The sequence below is a fragment of the Aspergillus thermomutatus genome (assembly GCF_002237265.1).
Source record: "Aspergillus thermomutatus strain HMR AF 39 chromosome Unknown NODE_3, whole genome shotgun sequence".
Lineage (NCBI taxonomy): Eukaryota > Fungi > Ascomycota > Eurotiomycetes > Eurotiales > Aspergillaceae > Aspergillus > Aspergillus thermomutatus.
Window position 1 is genome coordinate 54,405 of NW_020798051.1, and position 18,901 is coordinate 73,305.

The 18,901-nt window shown below is 49.4% G+C and overlaps 8 protein-coding genes across 8 annotated transcripts; 4 read left to right on the forward strand and 4 right to left on the reverse strand.

The window, feature by feature from the left end:
- Positions 1–608: 608 nt before the first annotated feature.
- On the reverse strand, positions 609–1,129 carry PAM16 (import motor complex subunit PAM16; the record flags this gene model as incomplete). Its single annotated transcript, XM_026759721.1, has 2 exons — positions 609–1,022; positions 1,127–1,129. The coding sequence occupies 2 exons, from the start codon at positions 1,127–1,129 to the stop codon at positions 609–611; spliced, it is 417 nt and encodes a 138-aa protein (XP_026618820.1).
- Positions 1,130–1,790: 661 nt separating this feature from the next.
- On the forward strand, positions 1,791–3,873 carry CDV56_106174 (PEX28-32 family peroxisomal membrane protein; the record flags this gene model as incomplete). The annotated part of the gene is made up of 3 exons (XM_026759793.1): positions 1,791–1,838; positions 1,895–3,178; positions 3,241–3,873. 3 exons carry the CDS (start codon positions 1,791–1,793, stop codon positions 3,871–3,873), a joined length of 1,965 nt encoding a protein of 654 aa, XP_026618821.1.
- A 3,038-nt stretch (positions 3,874–6,911) lies between these two features.
- Positions 6,912–9,158, forward strand: CDV56_106505 (amine oxidase; the record flags this gene model as incomplete). The annotated part of the gene is made up of 4 exons (XM_026760124.1): positions 6,912–7,250; positions 7,321–7,900; positions 7,960–8,868; positions 8,923–9,158. 4 exons carry the CDS (start codon positions 6,912–6,914, stop codon positions 9,156–9,158), a joined length of 2,064 nt encoding a protein of 687 aa, XP_026618822.1.
- A 539-nt stretch (positions 9,159–9,697) lies between these two features.
- MT2 (putative cyclopropane-fatty-acyl-phospholipid synthase) lies at positions 9,698–11,539 on the reverse strand (the record flags this gene model as incomplete). The annotated part of the gene is made up of 4 exons (XM_026760294.1): positions 9,698–9,913; positions 9,997–10,748; positions 10,826–11,312; positions 11,435–11,539. The coding sequence occupies 4 exons, from the start codon at positions 11,537–11,539 to the stop codon at positions 9,698–9,700; spliced, it is 1,560 nt and encodes a 519-aa protein (XP_026618823.1).
- A 1,382-nt stretch (positions 11,540–12,921) lies between these two features.
- On the reverse strand, positions 12,922–14,334 carry CDV56_106846 (uncharacterized protein; the record flags this gene model as incomplete). Its single annotated transcript, XM_026760465.1, has 1 exon — positions 12,922–14,334. One exon carries the CDS (start codon positions 14,332–14,334, stop codon positions 12,922–12,924), a length of 1,413 nt encoding a protein of 470 aa, XP_026618824.1.
- Positions 14,335–15,126: 792 nt separating this feature from the next.
- CDV56_106969 (tropomyosin) lies at positions 15,127–15,656 on the forward strand (the record flags this gene model as incomplete). The annotated part of the gene is made up of 2 exons (XM_026760588.1): positions 15,127–15,428; positions 15,494–15,656. 2 exons carry the CDS (start codon positions 15,127–15,129, stop codon positions 15,654–15,656), a joined length of 465 nt encoding a protein of 154 aa, XP_026618825.1.
- Positions 15,657–15,973: 317 nt separating this feature from the next.
- CDV56_107013 (rRNA-processing protein RRP17) lies at positions 15,974–16,704 on the reverse strand (the record flags this gene model as incomplete). The annotated part of the gene is made up of 2 exons (XM_026760632.1): positions 15,974–16,459; positions 16,525–16,704. 2 exons carry the CDS (start codon positions 16,702–16,704, stop codon positions 15,974–15,976), a joined length of 666 nt encoding a protein of 221 aa, XP_026618826.1.
- Positions 16,705–16,987: 283 nt separating this feature from the next.
- On the forward strand, positions 16,988–18,107 carry CDV56_107057 (Ac45/VOA1 transmembrane domain-containing protein; the record flags this gene model as incomplete). Its single annotated transcript, XM_026760676.1, has 5 exons — positions 16,988–17,082; positions 17,162–17,460; positions 17,515–17,619; positions 17,678–17,911; positions 17,968–18,107. The coding sequence occupies 5 exons, from the start codon at positions 16,988–16,990 to the stop codon at positions 18,105–18,107; spliced, it is 873 nt and encodes a 290-aa protein (XP_026618827.1).
- Between the last annotated feature and the right edge of the window lie 794 nt (positions 18,108–18,901).

An 18,901-nucleotide genomic window follows, 5' to 3' on the forward strand; every position in this document is an offset into this window, starting at 1 on the left:
AAAGCAGACCGTCACCACATGGATACTATGGTACATTTCTTTATTCTTTCCATAAACTAGGCAAAGAAGAGTGGAGAAAAATTTGCGATAGACAGGCGAAAAGGACAGTATTTGCTGAGAGAAGAGACGAACTCTCCGTGACTCAGGCATACTGTTTCCCATGTATCCCGCTTCTCAGAGAATAATATACACAGACGGGAACAAACCCGCGCAGGAGCAGAATTAGACACATGGCCGAGAAAAACAAGAGGTCGAGAGCGAAGCGGTGTACAACATGATGCGACCACATCATTCGCTCCAACAGTGTCATGCAATGAACATGGAAGTAGTCAATGCAAAGGGCAGGGGTCTATATTGTCTCCAATGCCAACGTTGGAAGCCACCAAACAAAACGCCTTGCTATGCCGAAGAGCTGAAAGGAGAACAATGAAAAAGCAGAAAGCGACGTCGGATCGTAGTCTGTCCCAACTCAATGATCGATCTCTCCGTTCCGTACGAGAAATTGACGGCGGGTTCGGGTCGGGTCGATTCGAGAGCGCATAGCGTCGTGAGTAGAAGTCGAACACACTCAAACTCGACATTTTCAAATTCCGGCGAAATAGGGCAAATCACCGGTCCTTGTACACCTTGGGATTCCAGCCTTCCCGGAGTTCTTTCTCCTGTGCGGCTTTGCGCTCCGCTTGTCGGATCTCCATCTCGATTCTCTCGCGAGCGCGCAAGATTTTGCTCTGCAGATAGAAGCTGCCGCCCTTCTGGGGATCATTCAGATCAAACAGCTTCTTGAACCGTTCCATCACATGTTCCACATTCGTTTCTCCACCGGCCGGTGGTTTGACGTTGAGAATCTTGCACGCCTCATCGAGTGTCAAGCCGGAAGATGCAAAGGTGCTTGAGCTTCCTCCCTTTCCCTTATTTGCCTGGGCGTATTTGGACGATGCGGAGGCCTGCTTGTAAGCTTCTGCAAAGGCTCGACCGAATACTCGAGCGCCCGTGACGACGACCTGGGTAAGGATACGGTGGGCCTATGAAGTAGCCGAAGAGTCAGCGAGGTGCGCCTGCGGGCGATGAAGAGATTGAAGCTTGATCCTATGGGAAAGGCGAAAACATTGTTGAGAAAAGCACTTACCATGTCGGAGGAAGTAGGGAAGCAAAGGAAGATCAAAGTCGAGGAAGATCAAAGGCACTGAAGAACCTAGATCGAAGAGAGAATTCTCAATAGGAAGAGAATAAAATAAGAATAACTGGGTTAAAAGTGAGTACCTATCCGGTCGCGAAGAGACTGGGGGATGGGGGATGAGGGATGGATGGATGGCGCTGGATGACCGGAGAATAGCAGATCGAACCTTGAAGCCAGTCTTTCAACGGCAAAAATTTCGGCGGCGGAATTGGTCCAGTCGCGATGTCGGGTTCGGCCCAGTGACAAAAGAGCTGAAGACTATGGTCTGTTCAGTGGAGGAATGCATACAGTTAGTTACTCTTGACATTATTTGTACTTTCAATCTATTTTTGATCTTAAAGCAATAATGGCACATTGATACAGATCCTTATTCTTTCTTGTACACTTTATCGCCCTGGTATCCTCTTTTGGACAAGCAGTCACATGTCCCGAGAACCACAAGCAAAAAGGCTTCAAACTGTCCGCGGATCGCACCTGTTTCCCCCGCAGTCGATGATCTGCCTGCACCTTTTTCGGTTCTTGGAGAGCCTTTCTACTGGTTCGACAGGATATCTTTCTCTCCTTTCCCTCTCCCTTCTCTTCTCTTCTTATCCTTCGCGCCATACCGCCCGCAATGCGCTTGCTGGATGCATATGACGTCTCTGTTGGATGGCAGCACTCGGTACGTGACACAACTATAATCCATCACCACCTTGCTGCGCCCATATTCTGGGGAAGGATCCCCGAGTGCGGAGAAAGCAACATCGAGCCGATTCGATCGAAGAGTATACTGGAGATGCTGATGCTGTGGTAGAAGATATTCCGTGGATAGATTCCATGGCCCCATCATACGCGCAGGATCATGGCTTACAGCCTGATTCTCAGCCGCCAACGGTTGCTGCTTTTTCGCCCACTACCATTTCAGGCTCATCCTTGACGTCCAGACAGCATTCCAGCATAATTGTACATCGCAAATCCCCCCTTCTTGTGGCCACGCCTCCGGCCATCACTCGAGCTTTGGCCTATTCTCATCCGTTTATACTTCCTTTGAATAAACTCGCCGGCTTGCTCACGTGGACAACGGACGACCCGTGGCAGAGCTTCCTTCTTGTGGCGGGATTTTGGACGGTGGTTCTGTACAGCGATGCGATTATTCTTTGGGCCGGCCCGATGTTGGTCGTAATCGGGTTAATTCTAGGCATGTATTGGAGACGCTTCTCTCCATTATCGACGGCGGCATTCACGGGTGAGAAACGACAGCACCAAAAGAGTGCCTCTGATGGTTCTTCGCATCAGCACGAGACTTTGGATGAGATTGTCGAGACATTAAGAACTTTCACTACTCGGTGCAACATACTCCTGGAGCCTCTCCTTGAGCTTACGGATTTCCTCTCGACTCAGAGGACGGCGACCTCTGCAACTACAAGACCCGCTCTCACGACTATGTTCATACGAATTCTTTTTGTGACTCCCGTCTGGATCGCATTGACCCTTCCGCCCTTCTACCTAATCACAACTCGCCGTGTTGTCATGACCATAGGCACCATCATCCTCACTTATCACTCCCGACCAGCAAGAGTATCACGAGTCATTTTATGGAGATCCTTGACTGTGCGCCGAATATGTTCCATGATTACTGGTCTTTCGTTTTCCTTAAATGCCAACAAACCACGATCCCTCTGGGCTCAGAGCCACGGCCATGCTGCAACTATTGCAACAAGGCGGCGAGGGGATTCCTCGGGCGTTCGCTTCACCTTTGTACTCTATGAGAATCAACGCCGGTGGCTCGGAATTGGATGGACATACTCTTTGTTTCCCTCTGAGCGTGCTGCATGGACCGATGAACACCTGAACCCTGTTCCGTCCAAAGATGATTTTGAACTCCCGGATGTACAGACTGGGAACGCCAAGTGGCGCTGGGTCGACGGCAGCGAGTGGCGTATTGAAGGAGCTGACGATACGAACAGCAAAACAGATGGTAAAGCAGCGGATGGCGGAGGGTGGATCTACTACGATAACAAGGTGAGACGGCACCTCCGTCCGTGACAGTTGACCCCTATTTAACCCCCATCGTGAGATTACAGTGGAATGATGGCCGTCGTGGGCAAGATGGCTGGGATCGTTATACTCGTCGTCGGAAGTGGTGCCGCGACGCTGAACTGGTCGAGATACAGCAAACGACTGAGAACACGTCTGCTGCGGCCAAGTCTAGTTTAACACAGGCGTTGGATAATGAGAGGGAGTCAGGGAACGTTGACGGTTCAACAGTCGATACCGATGCCGTGAGTCTCGCCCCGTCAGCCTCCTCCAAGGCTCGGAAAAGACGTTGGTTCGGGGGTTCGAAACCTGTAAGCGACAAAGCCAGTAGCACTTCCTCTGCGCTACCAGCCTCCACCAATACCTCCTCCGTGGACGCTGGGAAAATAACCTCTACCACCAGTTACAGCCCCTCCGGAACCCCCGGCTCCAGACCGATTGATATCGCGCACTCTCGGAAGCCATCGAACTATTCCAGCAACGCAAGTTATGGTAGTAAAGGTCGGGACAGCAGCGTTCCCGGGAGTATTTCGCATAGTGACAGTGCCAGCCTTCGAGATAAGGAAATTGGCCACGCTCAAGATCGTCTAGACCGCTGGGCTACTCGAGCTACAGGTGGTATAGAGCGAGCGGAGCGAGAACTGGGCCTAGGTGATGAGGTCAATATGGGTTTGAGTTAATCTTTCAGACTTCCAGGCAGGGCAATCCGGGAAAGAGAATGGGGAGTTTCATGGAGCAGCGTCAAATCTCAGCCCTTTTATTCGTCCACTTTTCGGTTTTCCTCAGCATCTACGGTCAACTTTCCGAGTGTATAGTAACATTCAGGAGATTCAAGAATGGAAATGGTGTCTCCGAACTTGAAGCAAATTCTGCGGAAACTTCTGCATGTTTTCAAGAATCACTCTCGGACAAACATCCGGCAAAATGAGTAATGACATTCGCAATATATATCGCCGATAGCTACTCAAGTGTCGTAGCCTTTTGAGGGCAGTTTCACACCATGTACGCACTTTCCATAGAACTAAGCTGTGGCATTGTCGACATCGGTCAGCAAATCATAAAACCTGACCTTCATTTCTCACAACCTCTTGAGCCAGGCCTCGCCCTAATGCAGACTGCTAGCAGTCAAGGAGGAAACAGGGGCAAGGTGGACCCTTCTGATCTTTTAATATCTCTAGTAGGGTCCACTACTGGATGGACATCATCACGCAAGTATCAAATCCCATTTCAGGTGCTCCAATACGTCGAGCCAATGCAGCCTTTCTCCGGCCCAGAGAACGTTCAGTAGTTCCTTTGCGCGCTTAACATTCCCAATACCGAAGTTAGCTTCCAGTTGAGTCAACGATTGCATAATCAGCTCTCGGTCTATCGTCTCTTCGCACTCGCATCCTGTGATGAAGAGCGGAAAAGTGAGTGCGGAATACTCGCAGTGATCATCGAGTGGCGATGACCGGATCCTTCTGAGACAACGCTCTACTGCCTCCTGTTTTGTTAACGATACGAAGGAAGTCCAAATTGAGGATGCTCTTTGCGTGAGCCCCCGCTCCATCCTTTCTAGCGTGGAATGGAGATAGATGTATGCAGCGTTGCAGAAACATTCCGCTACCATGCGCAGACGGCTGAGGTTCTCTTCTGTTATCCCCTTAGGTATAATGTATGATGGTAAATATTTTGTCCAATTACGAAGCGACTCGTCGCTGTACAAAATTAGCATGCGTTCAAGCTTTTCGTAAGGGGTTAGCACTGACATTGTATGAATTTCCAAGCCCAGGGCAACTGGGTCAGCGCAAAGAAGAGGCAAATCAGCAATCCTTGCACACAGCTTGATAATTCTCTCTGTGTAGCCGATGTATATGTCGAGCCTGGTAATCTCTACATGGTTTATGTTCGACAAGGCAGCGGTGATCTGTCTGGGGTTCGTCAATTTGGCCAAATTTTGCGCGTATACAAGACTAAATTAAAAGTTAGCTCGGTTCTCTGCAATTTTGAGTCAAACCGCCGGCTTTCTTACAGTCCTCGCAAGAAATCAGCCGTGTCTTGACCGAGGGAGACGAATCCACCGCGAGAAAGTAGCAATTTCTCCAATGCATTCAGGTGCACCGCCCACTGTCTCACACTTCCACGTACTACCTCAAACTTACAAAGAAGAGCAACTGAGAGGAGAGCGTCCTCGGGAAATTTATCGGCCGAACGCTCAGCGAGTGCCGTCCGGACCCCTCTCATCGTTTGAATGTAGTAATCCGCTGCAGCAGTTTGAGCGCACAAGCTATCATTTGTACGGTTCGCGAGATGTATGGCAGACACTGCACATAGAGCGTTCATCAGAAGGGGAGAGGAATGGGCTCGTGGAATGAGCAATGATCGCAATGGATTCTCGTCATTTTCCAAGTTCGCCAACAATTTGGACCCTTGCTCCACATGATATTGGAGATAAAGCGTCTCGAGGGCAGTCAAGTGACTGATGTATCCAAAAGGCTTAGCGATCACACCAGAGTTGTCATTGTGAGTGGTAGTAATAGATTGTTCCGTATCGCTTCCGTCGTCGACGATCCTCCAGCCAACTTCCAACAAGCATGTTTCATCGGCATCATAATTCGATATCGATGAACATGACGTCTTCAGAGAAATTGATGGGATCGAAATCAAAGTGGGAGATGAAACACCTTCGGAGGATCCATCCGAGCAAACGGACACAGAATGAGAGCGACTGATTTTGCGTCGCTTGGGTGGTCCGCATTGTTGAAAGACTTGTGCACCTGGATCGAGAGGCTTTGCCCACATCGACCCATACCCTTCGCAACTGAGTCCTAACCTGGCACAATTCTGGCAGCTAGCTTTAAATATCAGCTGCACTGGTCACGAGTGTTTGAAAAGAAGTTGTTTATTACCCAGGCTTAGCTTCATCACAGCGCTTGCGGCGCCTTTTGCAGGTCAAACAACCTGACCGAGTCCACTTCCCACCCTCCCTTCTGCACCTGGTTCTCGACGGGATCGAGCTTTGGCTTTTCAACGAGAAGTCGTTATACGTAGTGGCAAATTGAGCCATTTCCACTCGCATGAAGAAGGAACAAGGCCAACAGATAATCTTGTTCTACTGACGAAATCGATAAGCGACTATCACGCTTATCAGACCGAGGTGCGGAGTAAAGAGGAGTAATGAACGGTCACGTCCACGATTGAATTAGCAAAATGATAGTTTACTGTATCACCACATGGAGAGCATTGCAGACATGCTATTCTATTGAGCAAAGGATATATTGCGCAGAAACATTGAGCGTTCAATCTGCTGGTCGAAGAAGTCATGGAGAAAGAGAAGAGGCGAAGAGGCCAATCGTGCGCTAGTCCTGATATGGAAAGAGATACGCTGCCCTGTATCTAATCGATAACCACTATCTACCGTCTATCTGGATCGCTATCAGAGGTCCCACTCCCAGCTTATCCCAAAATGGCATGTCCTTCCAGACCGTGGAGAAAGAGATCCATTGATTTGCAAGGGAAGGTATAGGCAAACTGTCTCTTCACATAACTAAATAGTCCTATGACTGACAGGAAGAAGTTCATAATCAGTGGAGGTCAGCTCATTGAACCACTATATAAGCATTGTCTCGTCTCTCCTTCTCTCGAGTCCCTTCTTGCACCGCTCATCTCTCTGAGTTCGAGGATTCTCAGTAATATCTACCGCCCACTGTGGAGTATACGAAGCCAACTCCTCTAGAATATGCTGGCATCTCAGAGCTCTACTTTGGCCACCTCGGTCAACCTTCATCCCTTTGATCCAATCACCCCAGAAGAGATCCAACTTGCCGTTCGCATTCTCGAAGCTGCCTTTCCTGGTGTGCCTCTTCGTTATAAGCGAATTGATCTGCAAGAGCCCATCAAGAAAGATGTCGTTGCATATCTCGAGGCAGAGAGGTTACGGAAACCTTTACCTCAAAAGCCACCTCGCCTTGTGTTCTCCTACTTTCACCGTTTGGACAGTGGTGTCTTCCACAAGGCCCTGTTGAATGCTGACAGCAAGTCGGTAATCCATATTAAGGAGCTTCCAGCACATGTGCAAGTGAGTAGATCATTTTTCTTTCCCTTTCATGAATCTGTCTGTTTTTATGGCTGATCGCTTCACTATATAGGGACCTATTGATGTGGACGAGGTGACTGAGATTGAGGCGCTCTGCATGCGGCACCCTGCGGTGCTGGCAGAAATCGAGAAACTCAAGCTGCCGCCAGGAATGGCGGTCTGCAATGATCCGTGGATGTATGGCTCGGACAATCCGAATGAAACAAGACGGCTCTTCCAATGTTTTATGTACATCGTTGCAGCGGACCACCCAGAGAACAACCATTACTCTTTGCCGTGCAAGTTCTCTCCAGTCTTCGACGCTATCACCCGGGAGTTGGTCCGCATGGATTATCTCCCTGGCGGCGCAGATACAAAGGTAACGGAAACACAACCGTGGAAACCCGTCAAAGCTGTTCAATATGCCCATGATCTTCTGGATGAGCCATTGAGAAAAGACCTTAAACCCTACATCGTCCAGCAACCGGAGGGGGCATCCTTTTCAGTGGATGGGAACTTTGTGTACTGGCAGAAATGGCGATTCAGGGTCGGCTTCAACAACCGGGAGGGACTGGTGCTCTACAATATCACATACGACAATCGCAATGTTTTCTACCGGCTTTCGGTCTCAGAGATGACGGTCCCCTACGGAGGTGAGCTGACCATGACACAAAGAGTAAGAGCACTTTGCTGACGATCTGGATTGCATCAGATCCTCGAGCCCCTTATCACCGGAAACAGGCATTTGATGTGGGAGATGTTGGCTTTGGTCTCAATGCTAACCAGTTGACGCTTGGATGTGATTGCCTGGGTCACATCAAATACTTTGACGGCTATCGAACGGATTCAAAAGGTAATCCTGTCCTTTTGAAAAACATCATCTGCATGCATGAACAGGACAATGGCCTTCAACACAAACATACCAACTACCGATCGGGTGCTGCGACTGTTGTGCGAAACCGCCAGCTGGTCCTTCAGATGATTTGCACTGTTGCAAATTACGAGTACATCTTTGCATACATCTTTGACCAAGCTGCCAATGTTGAACTTGAGGTCCGAGCCACCGGTATCTTATCGACCGTCCCCTTTGACAATGAGAATGGCGAAACAGTCGCTTGGGGCACAAACGTCGGTCCTGGAGTCATGGCTCCTTTCCATCAACATATGTTTTCTCTGCGGATTGATCCGGCAATAGATGGTTTCAAGAATACCGTCTACTATGAGGATAGCGTACCACTCCCTGAAGATGACAAGAATCCTTACCTTGTTGGTTATACTACCGAGCAGACGGTCATCCGCAAGTCCGGCTCAGCTAACACCGACATTAACCGCCATCGAGTTTTCAAGATCCGCAACGATAATATCATCAACCCTGTGACCTATAAGCCCGTGGCATACAAACTCCAAACGGCACCCAGCCAGATGCTCTTGTTGAGCAAAAACGCAATGGGTTACCGACGGGCAGAGTTCGCCAGTAAACCCATCTGGGTCACCAAGTACAACGACGACGAGCTGTACGGCGCAGGCGAGTTCACCAACCAGAGCAGACGAGCAGAAGGTGTGGAGACCTGGGTCCAAAGGAACGATTCGACTGAGAACGAGGATGTGGTTCTCTGGCATAGTAAGTTCCCTCGAGCCGTATGGGCCTCACAGCCAGGACTGACAACTTCGGCAGCGTTCGGCCTCACCCATAACCCCCGTATCGAAGACTTCCCCGTGATGCCTATGGAGCGAATCAGCGTCATGCTGAAACCCGATGGTTTCTTCACGAAGAATCCGGCCCTGGATGTGCCCCCATCAACTCAGTCTTTCAACAAATCCACCCTCCATCCTGAGCCCGCTCCCGTTGCAGCATGCTGCTCCAGTGCAGGTGCTAGTGCCAAGGCAAAGCTTTACAAGCGCCTTGAATAATTCCATCGATAATTGGGCCGGTTGTCTGATACATCGCACTTGGATAGGTCGTTTGGGATGGATAGATGTAGCATTTATTGGCGTTGTCATAGTTGATTAGCGTCTGGTTCAGCAATCTCATACACCTCATTCAATACATTAATTTCTTCGAGACTGCTATTTTGAGATATTTCGACCCACGGTAAATCAGAAATGACAATCAAGGTCGAGACTATCATCATGCATCATGACCTCTATTTTTCATTACCATATGTCTTCTGACATTAGACATACACCGCTCTCTCGCTCATCCGAGACCGAAAGAGTTATATAGATTGGATCCATCGTACATAAGACAGTCGCCATTGCAATCATACATTCCTACCATACCGTGACCGAGACCACTCACTCCGACTCTTGCTTCCCGCCGGTCCTGTATCACTGGGCCAGCTTCCTCCCTTGTCGCCTGAATTCCTTCCATAACCTGTGCACATGACATGATTTCAACGCATGACATCATGTTCCATCACGCCATAAACCACTGGGCACAATTCGTAGGTTTACTCCTTGTTAACGGTAGGGACATGGGCCTTGGGGAGAGCGCCGTGGCCCACGTTGTCGATGGCGGCCTGGCGGGCGCCCTTGAGGCCGTATTGGGAGTCAATGCCCTCAATACGGTGGGTGGAGTTGATATTCTTGACGAGGGTCAGCTGCCAGCAGGTAGCGCTTCCCTGGCGGGAGATGATGGTCGAGTAGGCCAGGAAGTACTCCCAGATCTAAGGTAACGGAAAGCCATCGAGTCAGTCGTGCTCAAAGTGTATAATGAATTGCGGGAAAACTGGCCGTCAAGGGGACTTACTCTAAACCATCTCTTGCCGTACTTTGCCTCGACCTTCTCGCGGTTACCCATCCAGTTGCGGTACCAGCGCCAAAGAGTAGCAGAGTAGTGGACACCAACGGTATCAACGCTCTTGATTTCAAAACCAGCGCCCTCCAGTTTATCGACGACGAATCCAAGAGGAGTGCTGGCGTCAGCTCCGGGGAAGATGTACTTGTTCATGAACAGACCCCAGATGAGATCCTCATACTGCCAGGATTTACGGAGACCAGCGATCTGGAGGAAGAATACGCCATCATCATCAAGCATTTCATAAACTTGAGACAGGAAGGAACCGAAGTGGCGGACACCGACGTGCTCTGCCATCTCGAGACAAGTGATCTTCTTGTAACCACCCTCGACGCGGGGAGCATCACGGTAGTCCAAGCAGAGAATACGGCTCTGAGATTCGGGGATGCCGGCGTTGCGGAGACCTTTGTTACCCCAGGCAGTCTGGTTACGACCGAGAGTGATACCGGTGACGTGTGCGCCATAGTGGACTGAAGCATATTTGGCGAGAGTACCCCAACCACAACCCAGGTCGAGAAGAGTGTCACCAGGCTTAACATTGATTTTCTCACAGACAACAGCCAGCTTGTTATCCTGGAGTTCTTCCAGAGTCTCTTCCTTGTTAATGTCACTAATGATGCCGGAGGTGTAGATCATCCGAGGGCCCAGGAACCAAGCGTAGAAGTCGTCACCACGGTCATAGTGGTCGCGCACCTGTTCCTCGTCTGCAGATCACTGTAGTCAGAAACCATGAACTTCATGCAATCATCTGGGCAGAATAGGGAAGGGAAAGCCATTTTACCTTGAGAACGGGAGTGAACCAGCAATTCAGGAATGAAGCCGAAGAGGAAGTGCTTGTAGAGGCCCATGGTGAAGCGGAAGTTGGCCCAGTCATGTCTGAACTCCAGAGCTTCGAGAGCGTCGCCCTTGAAATCAACCTCTCCATTGAAGTACTTTTCGTAGAAAACCTCCATGGGAATCTTGCTCTTTCCGCGGTAGGTGGCACGGTCATGCTCGCTGTGGAAATGAAGGTAGTGCTCGACGGGGCGACCAGCATACTTGGCCTTCTCGTTCTTGCGAGGAGAAATGGAAGAAGCCACGGACCAGAAGGCCATCAGGATGGGGACGGTCGTGAAGATCGCGAAGAAGATAGTGGTGTAGAAACCACCACCGACCTGGCGAGCCAAGTACCACGGAACGAATAGCAGCAGAGAGAAAAGCAGGATGTTGGAGAAACTATCGCTACCTGCAGCGTCTGCGGGGACGGGAGCATTTTTGATAGCCGGGTACTGAAAGAGTGAAAGAGAAGGAGTTAGCCTTTGCCTCTTATGAAGACGCTTTATAAAGCTCTAAAAGAGCTTTGAAGAGCCCAGGTAAGTTGTTGTCTGCTCAATTGAGCACCTCGACTTACCGACGTCGTCCGCACACCACAATCATCTGCGGGGGTAGTGCAAGAAGCAGGGGGCGTTTCAATGTACTCGAAGTCCTCAGGGGACTCGGGATGAATTTTCGTCATGGCTGGGTCGACGATTGCACGGAAGGAGTGAGGTGGGATGGAAGGAGACCAAAGCAGGTCAGTGTCCCAATTCTAGGAATAGTTGACACGACAGATGTTCTGTGGTGACAAGAAAGAGAATCACAGATAAGTGGGGGAAAAAGGAAGAAGAAGAAGCCACAAGGGCAGAAAAGAAAAGAGATCAACAACAATTGATGTTGATGAAGAACAGGAGCAGTCGGTTTATCGGTGATGAGGAATTGACGCGGTGCCAACAAGCCTAGTGGTCTTTAGGTTCCTAGCAAGTTAGCAGCAGCAGTAGTCGACCTGACGAGCTTGTCCCTCGATTCCCTGCTCGGATTGATTATTATTAGTAGACCCGTAGACCCGTAGTATTATTAGTAGCTTGTATCAACAAAATCAAGTGGAACCCGCGCGGGATGGTAGTTCCTCTTCAAAGGGGGGGCGGTGAGCATACGTATATAGGAAGAATTATGTATGATCTTTAATCAAGAAGAATCGACACCAGTGCAATAGTACTGTAGTCTCAGGAAATGGAATTGAAGCCAATTGCATTGTCATATGCTAGTAAAAGTTGGCAATGATCATGATGTCTGTAGTGGGATCAACTACTTGATAATAATACTGCCTGGCACGGCAGTTTAACCCAATGGTTTACTCTAGCAATCCACAATGATCCCTAAGAACATAGGGCCACTATGAAGATGATGATGAGCATAAATCATCGCCATACTACCACACCCCTCTTCTGACATTTGTTAACAACTGTGTCGAAGATCAATTCATATGCATCCGCAATTCCAATGCCATACTGTATTATTGACAATACCTACGTACCCGAGGAGTCCTCGGATGCCGAGAAATCTGGATCGTCCGTCCCTCAATGCATCCAAGGTTGCAGCGAGACCCGGCAATCTGCGTGAGTGCGTGTCCCGCTCTCTTTGGCTAATGATTGTTTACGCTTTCATAGGATTCATTTCCCACTCCACTGAGTTCCGGACCTACGACCTCGTAGGCTTATACGATAGTCTACTGGATGCTTTATGACCTAGAGACCCCGAATCATATATGGATTTGTACCGCAAATATGAATGATCGAATTGCTACCCCCTACACCTCGGAAAACTATCCATAAAAAAAGCTAAATCATACAAAAAATACCCGTTGTGAACCACGAACCCTCGTACCGTTATCATAAAGGAAAAAGAAAAGATCAAGGACGCCGTTTCCATTCCAGTCGGTTTGCCCTAGTGTGATCTTGCTATTCATGCACGCCGACCATTCCAATCCCTGAAAAGCAAAGACGAGTAGAAAAGTGAAAGACTCCCTTAGAATAAGACTCCTGAATCATGGCCCTGGGATGTGGTTGGTGTCGTCCAAACTCAAAGCGTGAGCTGGAAATTCTGCGCCTCTTCGTCTTCCCCAAAGGTCGGGAGATTTCTTTCAGCTTCGGCCGCCAGTCGATCCTCCTCGCTATCAAAACAGCCTGCAGCCTTGCAGCGGTACCACATCTCCGAACCCAGCGGAGGCATTCCGTACAATTCAATGTATGTTTCAGGCGACAGGACGGACTTAGACACCGACCTTTCCGCCGTAGTTGACGTCTTTCCATGCAATTTGGAGGACATAGTCCGGCCCTTTGAATAGCCCAGGGTCGTCTTGGAGTTGGCAGTGGCCGCAGCGTGGCGCATGGAGGACAGATTGCTCGGCACTCGGGGCCTCCTAGCCGTCAACAGAGATGATGCGACTCTCGGTCTCGGTTTTGACATGGCCGCTGGCCTGGCTCGTGCACCGGAGGGCTCAATCCTGGACAGAGCGACAGCTGCATCGCGAGCACGAACAGTCGAGATATTGCTGGTATACTTGGGCTTAGTCGTGGTCAATTTAGCACGACGCACCTCGAGGCGTCGTTTAGGTACCTCTTCCACATGAGGCTCGCTAGGCGGGTCCAATTCGGTCTTATCCTCGAATCCAATCTCTTCAAGCTGCTTCAATATCATTTCGTCCACCTTTTTGTCAAACGCAGCAGAATCCTCCTGGAATTTGCGCTGTCGTGGGGTAAGACCATCCTCTCCAACTTGATTGTCTCCGTACACACTTTCCAATCCCAAGGCTAAATTCTTGGGTTGAAATTGAGGGAAAGTGGTGTCATAAGTAATGTCGTCTGGGATATCCGGGAGCTCTACAAGCATGTTAGACAAGGTAAAACCTCTCCGACTGAAGGCCGTTATGAGCCCATTATGCATCTCACCTCTCGGTTTGGGGGGCATATATTCAATATCGGGCACATCATCCTGAGTCTCTTCACCCTGCACCTCAAGCTTGGGCTGGTCAACTAGTGGCGAGAATTTCCTGATCTTTTGGGCAGAGGTTCTCTTGTTCATCTTCTCGGGCTTGATAGTGCCTGCCGGGGCTGCTGGGGTGTGTACGCCTTTCGCCTTTGCATTAGTTGTTTTCATGCCAAGAGGTGCACGATTGCGAGGTTCTATTGCCAGTGTTTCGTTAGCGTTCTCGATCCTCTCGCTGCGCTCTCTCATCTGCATACCCAGCGGAGTGACAAAGGCATCCTTGGTGGGTTTTGTGTTCTCCTTTTGCTTGCCGACAGCCTTTGCTGTTTTCTTTCCGAATGCCAAAGGGTCATTTTCGTCGTTCAATGGCACTTTGAAGGGCGTCTTCGGTGCGCGAGCTCCTGGGGTTCGCGGTTGCAACTGCTTCACGCCTTGGTTCAAGGGTTTAGCTGCAGCGACAGTCTGGTGAGTATGCACCAGGTTTTCCTGGTCACGAAGAGCCAGCATGGCAATGTATGGTTGTCGCTAATACTCATTCAAGTCGAGGTGGGCGTCTATGCGTCGTGGTGATGATAAGTCGCTAGCTAAGATAGTTTAAGGTAAGGCAGTTCTAGATGCAGGACGCATCTAGTTGTTTTTTCTTGGCGGTTGCCCGTGGAGACCAAGAGGGGCTTTCCTTGGGACGAGTCGGAAGGCATCCTTGGGTATGGCAGGTGGCCTGAGTGCCTGAGGCCTCAAGGACAACATCTGCCACTAATGAGCGCGCCCCCTTGCGCCTCAGGCTGCCAAGCCACAGAACATCAATACTTAAAAAAAAACGGGGCTAGTCTATTTTTGTCCAGGTGTTTTGTTGGCTGACCGCCAAACGGGCAGCCCTCCTCCACTTCTTAGGCCTTATTATTCCTCTCCCGAGATCCCCAATCCCCAAACCACATCCCTCCAATTCGTGCCTCCTTGTTGTTCACTTTCCCACCTGGTTTCTCGCTGAGCGAAAGCCTTTCTGCCTTCGAACCGACTCTATTTTCTCTGATACATATTTTTTGTCGTTGCAAATAAGCTATTTCGTTGCCAAAATGGATAAGATTAAGGAGGTGAGCTTCTCCCCTAATCCCTGTTGGCGGGGTAGCTTGAAAGCTGTCGAGAAACGCAAATGCACCCCTTTTCGCCCTTGCTTCATGTATCCTATCTTGCAGCAAACCTTCTTGAAGTAGAGTACCGGGCGAGCAAATACGATAGTCTGAACAAATGATATTCTAGACGGAAAGGTTGAGACTGACACGGAGATGTTTCTTTTAGAGAATGAACGCCCTCCGCCTCGAGGCTGATGAGGCCCAGAACAAGGTGGAAGAACTCAAGAATAAAGTGAAGACCTTGGAACAAGAGAATCTGGCAAAGGAACAGGAGATCACATCCCTCAACCACCGGAACCAGCTTTTGGAGGGTGAGGTTGAGAAGCTCGAGGCTGCGCTTAAGGAGGCCAAGGAGTCTGCCAACCAGAGTGCTCAGCACGACACTCAGAACGAGGCCCTTCAGAGACGGGTGCAGTTGCTGGAAGAAGAGGCCGAGGAAGCTGACCGGAATCTGCGGGAGACAAACGAGAAGTATGACTTGGCCAAATCCTGCCATATTCACTAGAACATCGATTTTGCTGACTCTCGGATGCTAGACTTCGCCAAACCGACGTCAAGGCTGGCCATTACGAACGCAAGGTGCAGGCTCTCGAAGCCTCTCGTGATCAGTGGGAGAGCAAGTATGAGGAGATGGCCAAGAAGTATGCTGAATTGCAGAAGGATCTCCACGACCTGGAGGTCTCTATCAGCAACGTGTAAAGATAATCTCGCACATCGGCGTACACTTCGGGTAGATATTGGATCCAGCCTTTGTTCCAACGGGTATCACTTTTATTCGCAAATCACAGCCTTCCTTGCTATTCTCTTTCTCGGCAGGAGCCAATTCAGTAGGTTCTCTTTCGCCATTGTCGTCTCATATTCGAGTATCGGCTCGTCTTTGCAGCTTGGACCCCTTTCCTGTCCTTTACATATATTCATTGTTTGACGTACATAGAGCATATTTAATGGAAGTGTCACTGTGATATTTTAGCCTTGCTCGACGCATTTTTTCACGAATCTAACTCGGAAATCGCTAATCATCGTTCTCGCCGAGCCTTGGCCTTTTTCGATTTGGCTTGCCGCTGCTTCATAAGAGTAACTTTGCGCTCCTCCTTGCTTTCGTATCGGAACTTCTTTTTCTTCTTTTTTGGTTTGTTGTTCTCATTCGTTGTCTTCTTCTCGGCTGAATTTGTGGATTTGACAACGGCTTCCGACCTTCGTTTCGTTTGCTCATCTTCATCCTCATCGGACCTGTCGCCCTCTTCCGCCCTGAGTAAGCCTTCTCTGGAGGCATCCATCTCTTCGACAGTCACAGTGGTATATTTGTCTTCGTCGATATATTCGGCTTCGTAGTCCACTGCAGGAGGCTCAGCGAATCCTTCCCATTCATCCTGCTCGTCTACATCGCCATTGCTGGAATCTGATTCTTCGTCACTGTCGCCGTTCTCTTCCCTCAGCCTTTTGAGCTGCCTCCGATGCTCTTCAAGTGCCCGCTCATATTCCGCAGCTCGCTCTTCACGGATCTGGATTGAATCAAGTCAGAATGCATTTACTCGTCGTCCAGGCCGTAGAACCAATGAGTACAAACCTTCTTCCGTTCTAATCTTTTCTCTTCTCGGGCTCTCTTTTCTGCAAGTTCCTGTGCATGTCGTATCCGCTGTTGTTTTCTCTTTCGAAATCCTGTAAGAAATTGCTGGCGATCGGCAGCGTCGAAATTGATCTCTTCGACTTTGGGCGTCAACTTGCGTTTTTTGGCTTGTGGCCCCATTTTTTCTGGTTAGTCCGAGGGTTGGTCTCAAGAAAAAGAATTAAAATGAGAGTAATACTCTGTATTCAATTAACAAGCTAAAAACAAATTTTCAAATCATGAAAAAAATGTAGGGAAAAAAAAGCTGTTGATAGTGGTTATTGCGGCCGTCAAAGCTAAGCCTCGTCGGTGGTTGGCTCGACCGCCTCCGAGCTCGTCGGCCAAGCCTCCAGGTTGGCTCTCAAGAAGCAACATCATCCTCAGTCTGCATTCTGCTCGCTTGCACATCAGTCAAATCACCACAATGCGTTTAGGAAGACTTACGCTGCTTGCTCTTGGAGCAGCGAGTGCGAATGCATTCCGGGATACATCTCCATTTTTCCTAGCTTCTACGTCCGAGTATGTTGCCCAGGAGCTACGTACACCTTCGGAGTCGCGGACCATACATGTCTGCATCCAGCTAACAAGCTCCTTCTAGGATACTCGCTACTTCATCAAATATTAAGGCCGCCACCGCTGTATTGGAGGATCTTAGTTCACAACTGAGCACTTGTCCATCGGATTACTATGTTATTGCGTCTCAGCCTGGTGTGCACAGCACCGATTTCGCGACCCGCAAGTCCGCGCCCCGCCTGGGCGCAAAGTTGATAGGGAAAGACAAAGCAATTCGATCCAGCGTGATCGTCAAGGAGGTTGCAGGTGTTTTGGAGGCGAAGCAGATTCAAAGTATTATCGAAAAGGAGTGCGGGGCACAGTCTACCGTGATCGATGCATCTTGTGAGTTCGGGATCCTTATAACCCATAGGGGCAGAAATTGACAAGACTACATAGCGAGCTCTTATCCATCTGAGTTCGGTTTGGAACCTCGCATTATCTATGTGGACTTTCCTACGCTCTCGCTGGGATCCGACCGAGCGCAGCAACTCTCAGACAATGGTTTGTGATCAATGCATTATATTTTGACATCGCATGTCCGTTCTGACGGATGACAAAGATGGCCTCCTTGCCGATATCATCGACCGAATCCCTTCTTCGAAGAAGTATACGCTTCTCTACGTGACATCGCCGAGGGAGTTTGAGGGATCTGAGGGTGTCATATATCAGCCCGAGGACAGTTACCAGGACCCTCTCCACATGGAGCTGAAGCGGGATTACTCAGCCCATGGAAGTCAAAGTGCTCCTGCATCTAATAAGTCTCTTTTCCAAGAGTACCAATACCTTACCCCAGGTACGTTCCCTGAAGGGTTTGTGCAAAGTTCTTGCGCAGTGACTGACCGCTTCTAGGTCTATTTATGGGCTTCCTTGCATCCTTTTTTTGCCTGATGATCTTATACGTTGGTATTCGAGCTCTTACGAGTCTTGAAGTTCCCTATGCGGCATTTGAAAAGGATACGGCTGCCAGTGTGCAGAAGAAACAGCAATGATCACTCATTGGCATTATTGAATAATGATCATTGCAGCGAACATAGTATTGGCTATCTTTGTCTCTTATACCATCTTTGAATTGACCTCAGTAGCTCCGCAACTTCCAACCGAAAGCTAACCCGGCATGCTGTATCAATGCAACAGGCCTTTATGTCATGTATATTTGTCCGTCCCAAATTCATTGGGAGTACCAAAATGGGCTACACTTAAAATCGGCTCTCGCGAAGCGTGGATGCATATGGGAAAGGATTCATCGAATTTGAATAAGTGAAATAGAAGATAGAGCAGGACAGTACGGAGTAGCTCAATAACTATATATAGGCGTCACGTGGATTACTCCGCCTCCACCCTCGACTTTGGCGCCTGAGGCAGAAGCCAGGCACGGGGTCAACGACCAGCCCAGCGAGGGCGCATCAATAATTTACGCCAGTAGTGAGACTAATCCAAAGCCTCATTTCCCTGGAAGTTTCTGAGCTGCATTTGTGCGGCTGTCCCTCGCTCTTCGTTGCCCTTCACATTCCAGTGTCCTCTCAATATCATTCTCCATCTTCAACGAGCGTTGTCGAAGTTGAATTGTTTAGCTCCAGACCACTCGGTACAGACTTACACCCTACAGCCTGCTGGAGAGGATTGCACCTCCTCTTGATTGATCGATTGCGCTTGTCTATGATCGCACGTACGACAGTCTCTATCAATGTGCTGAACAAGACGGTCCATTGTTTGGGATTCATACTCCTTGTCTGAAAGGAAACATTTACATACTCTCGCTTGGAGACTGCTTATCCCCCTCGAC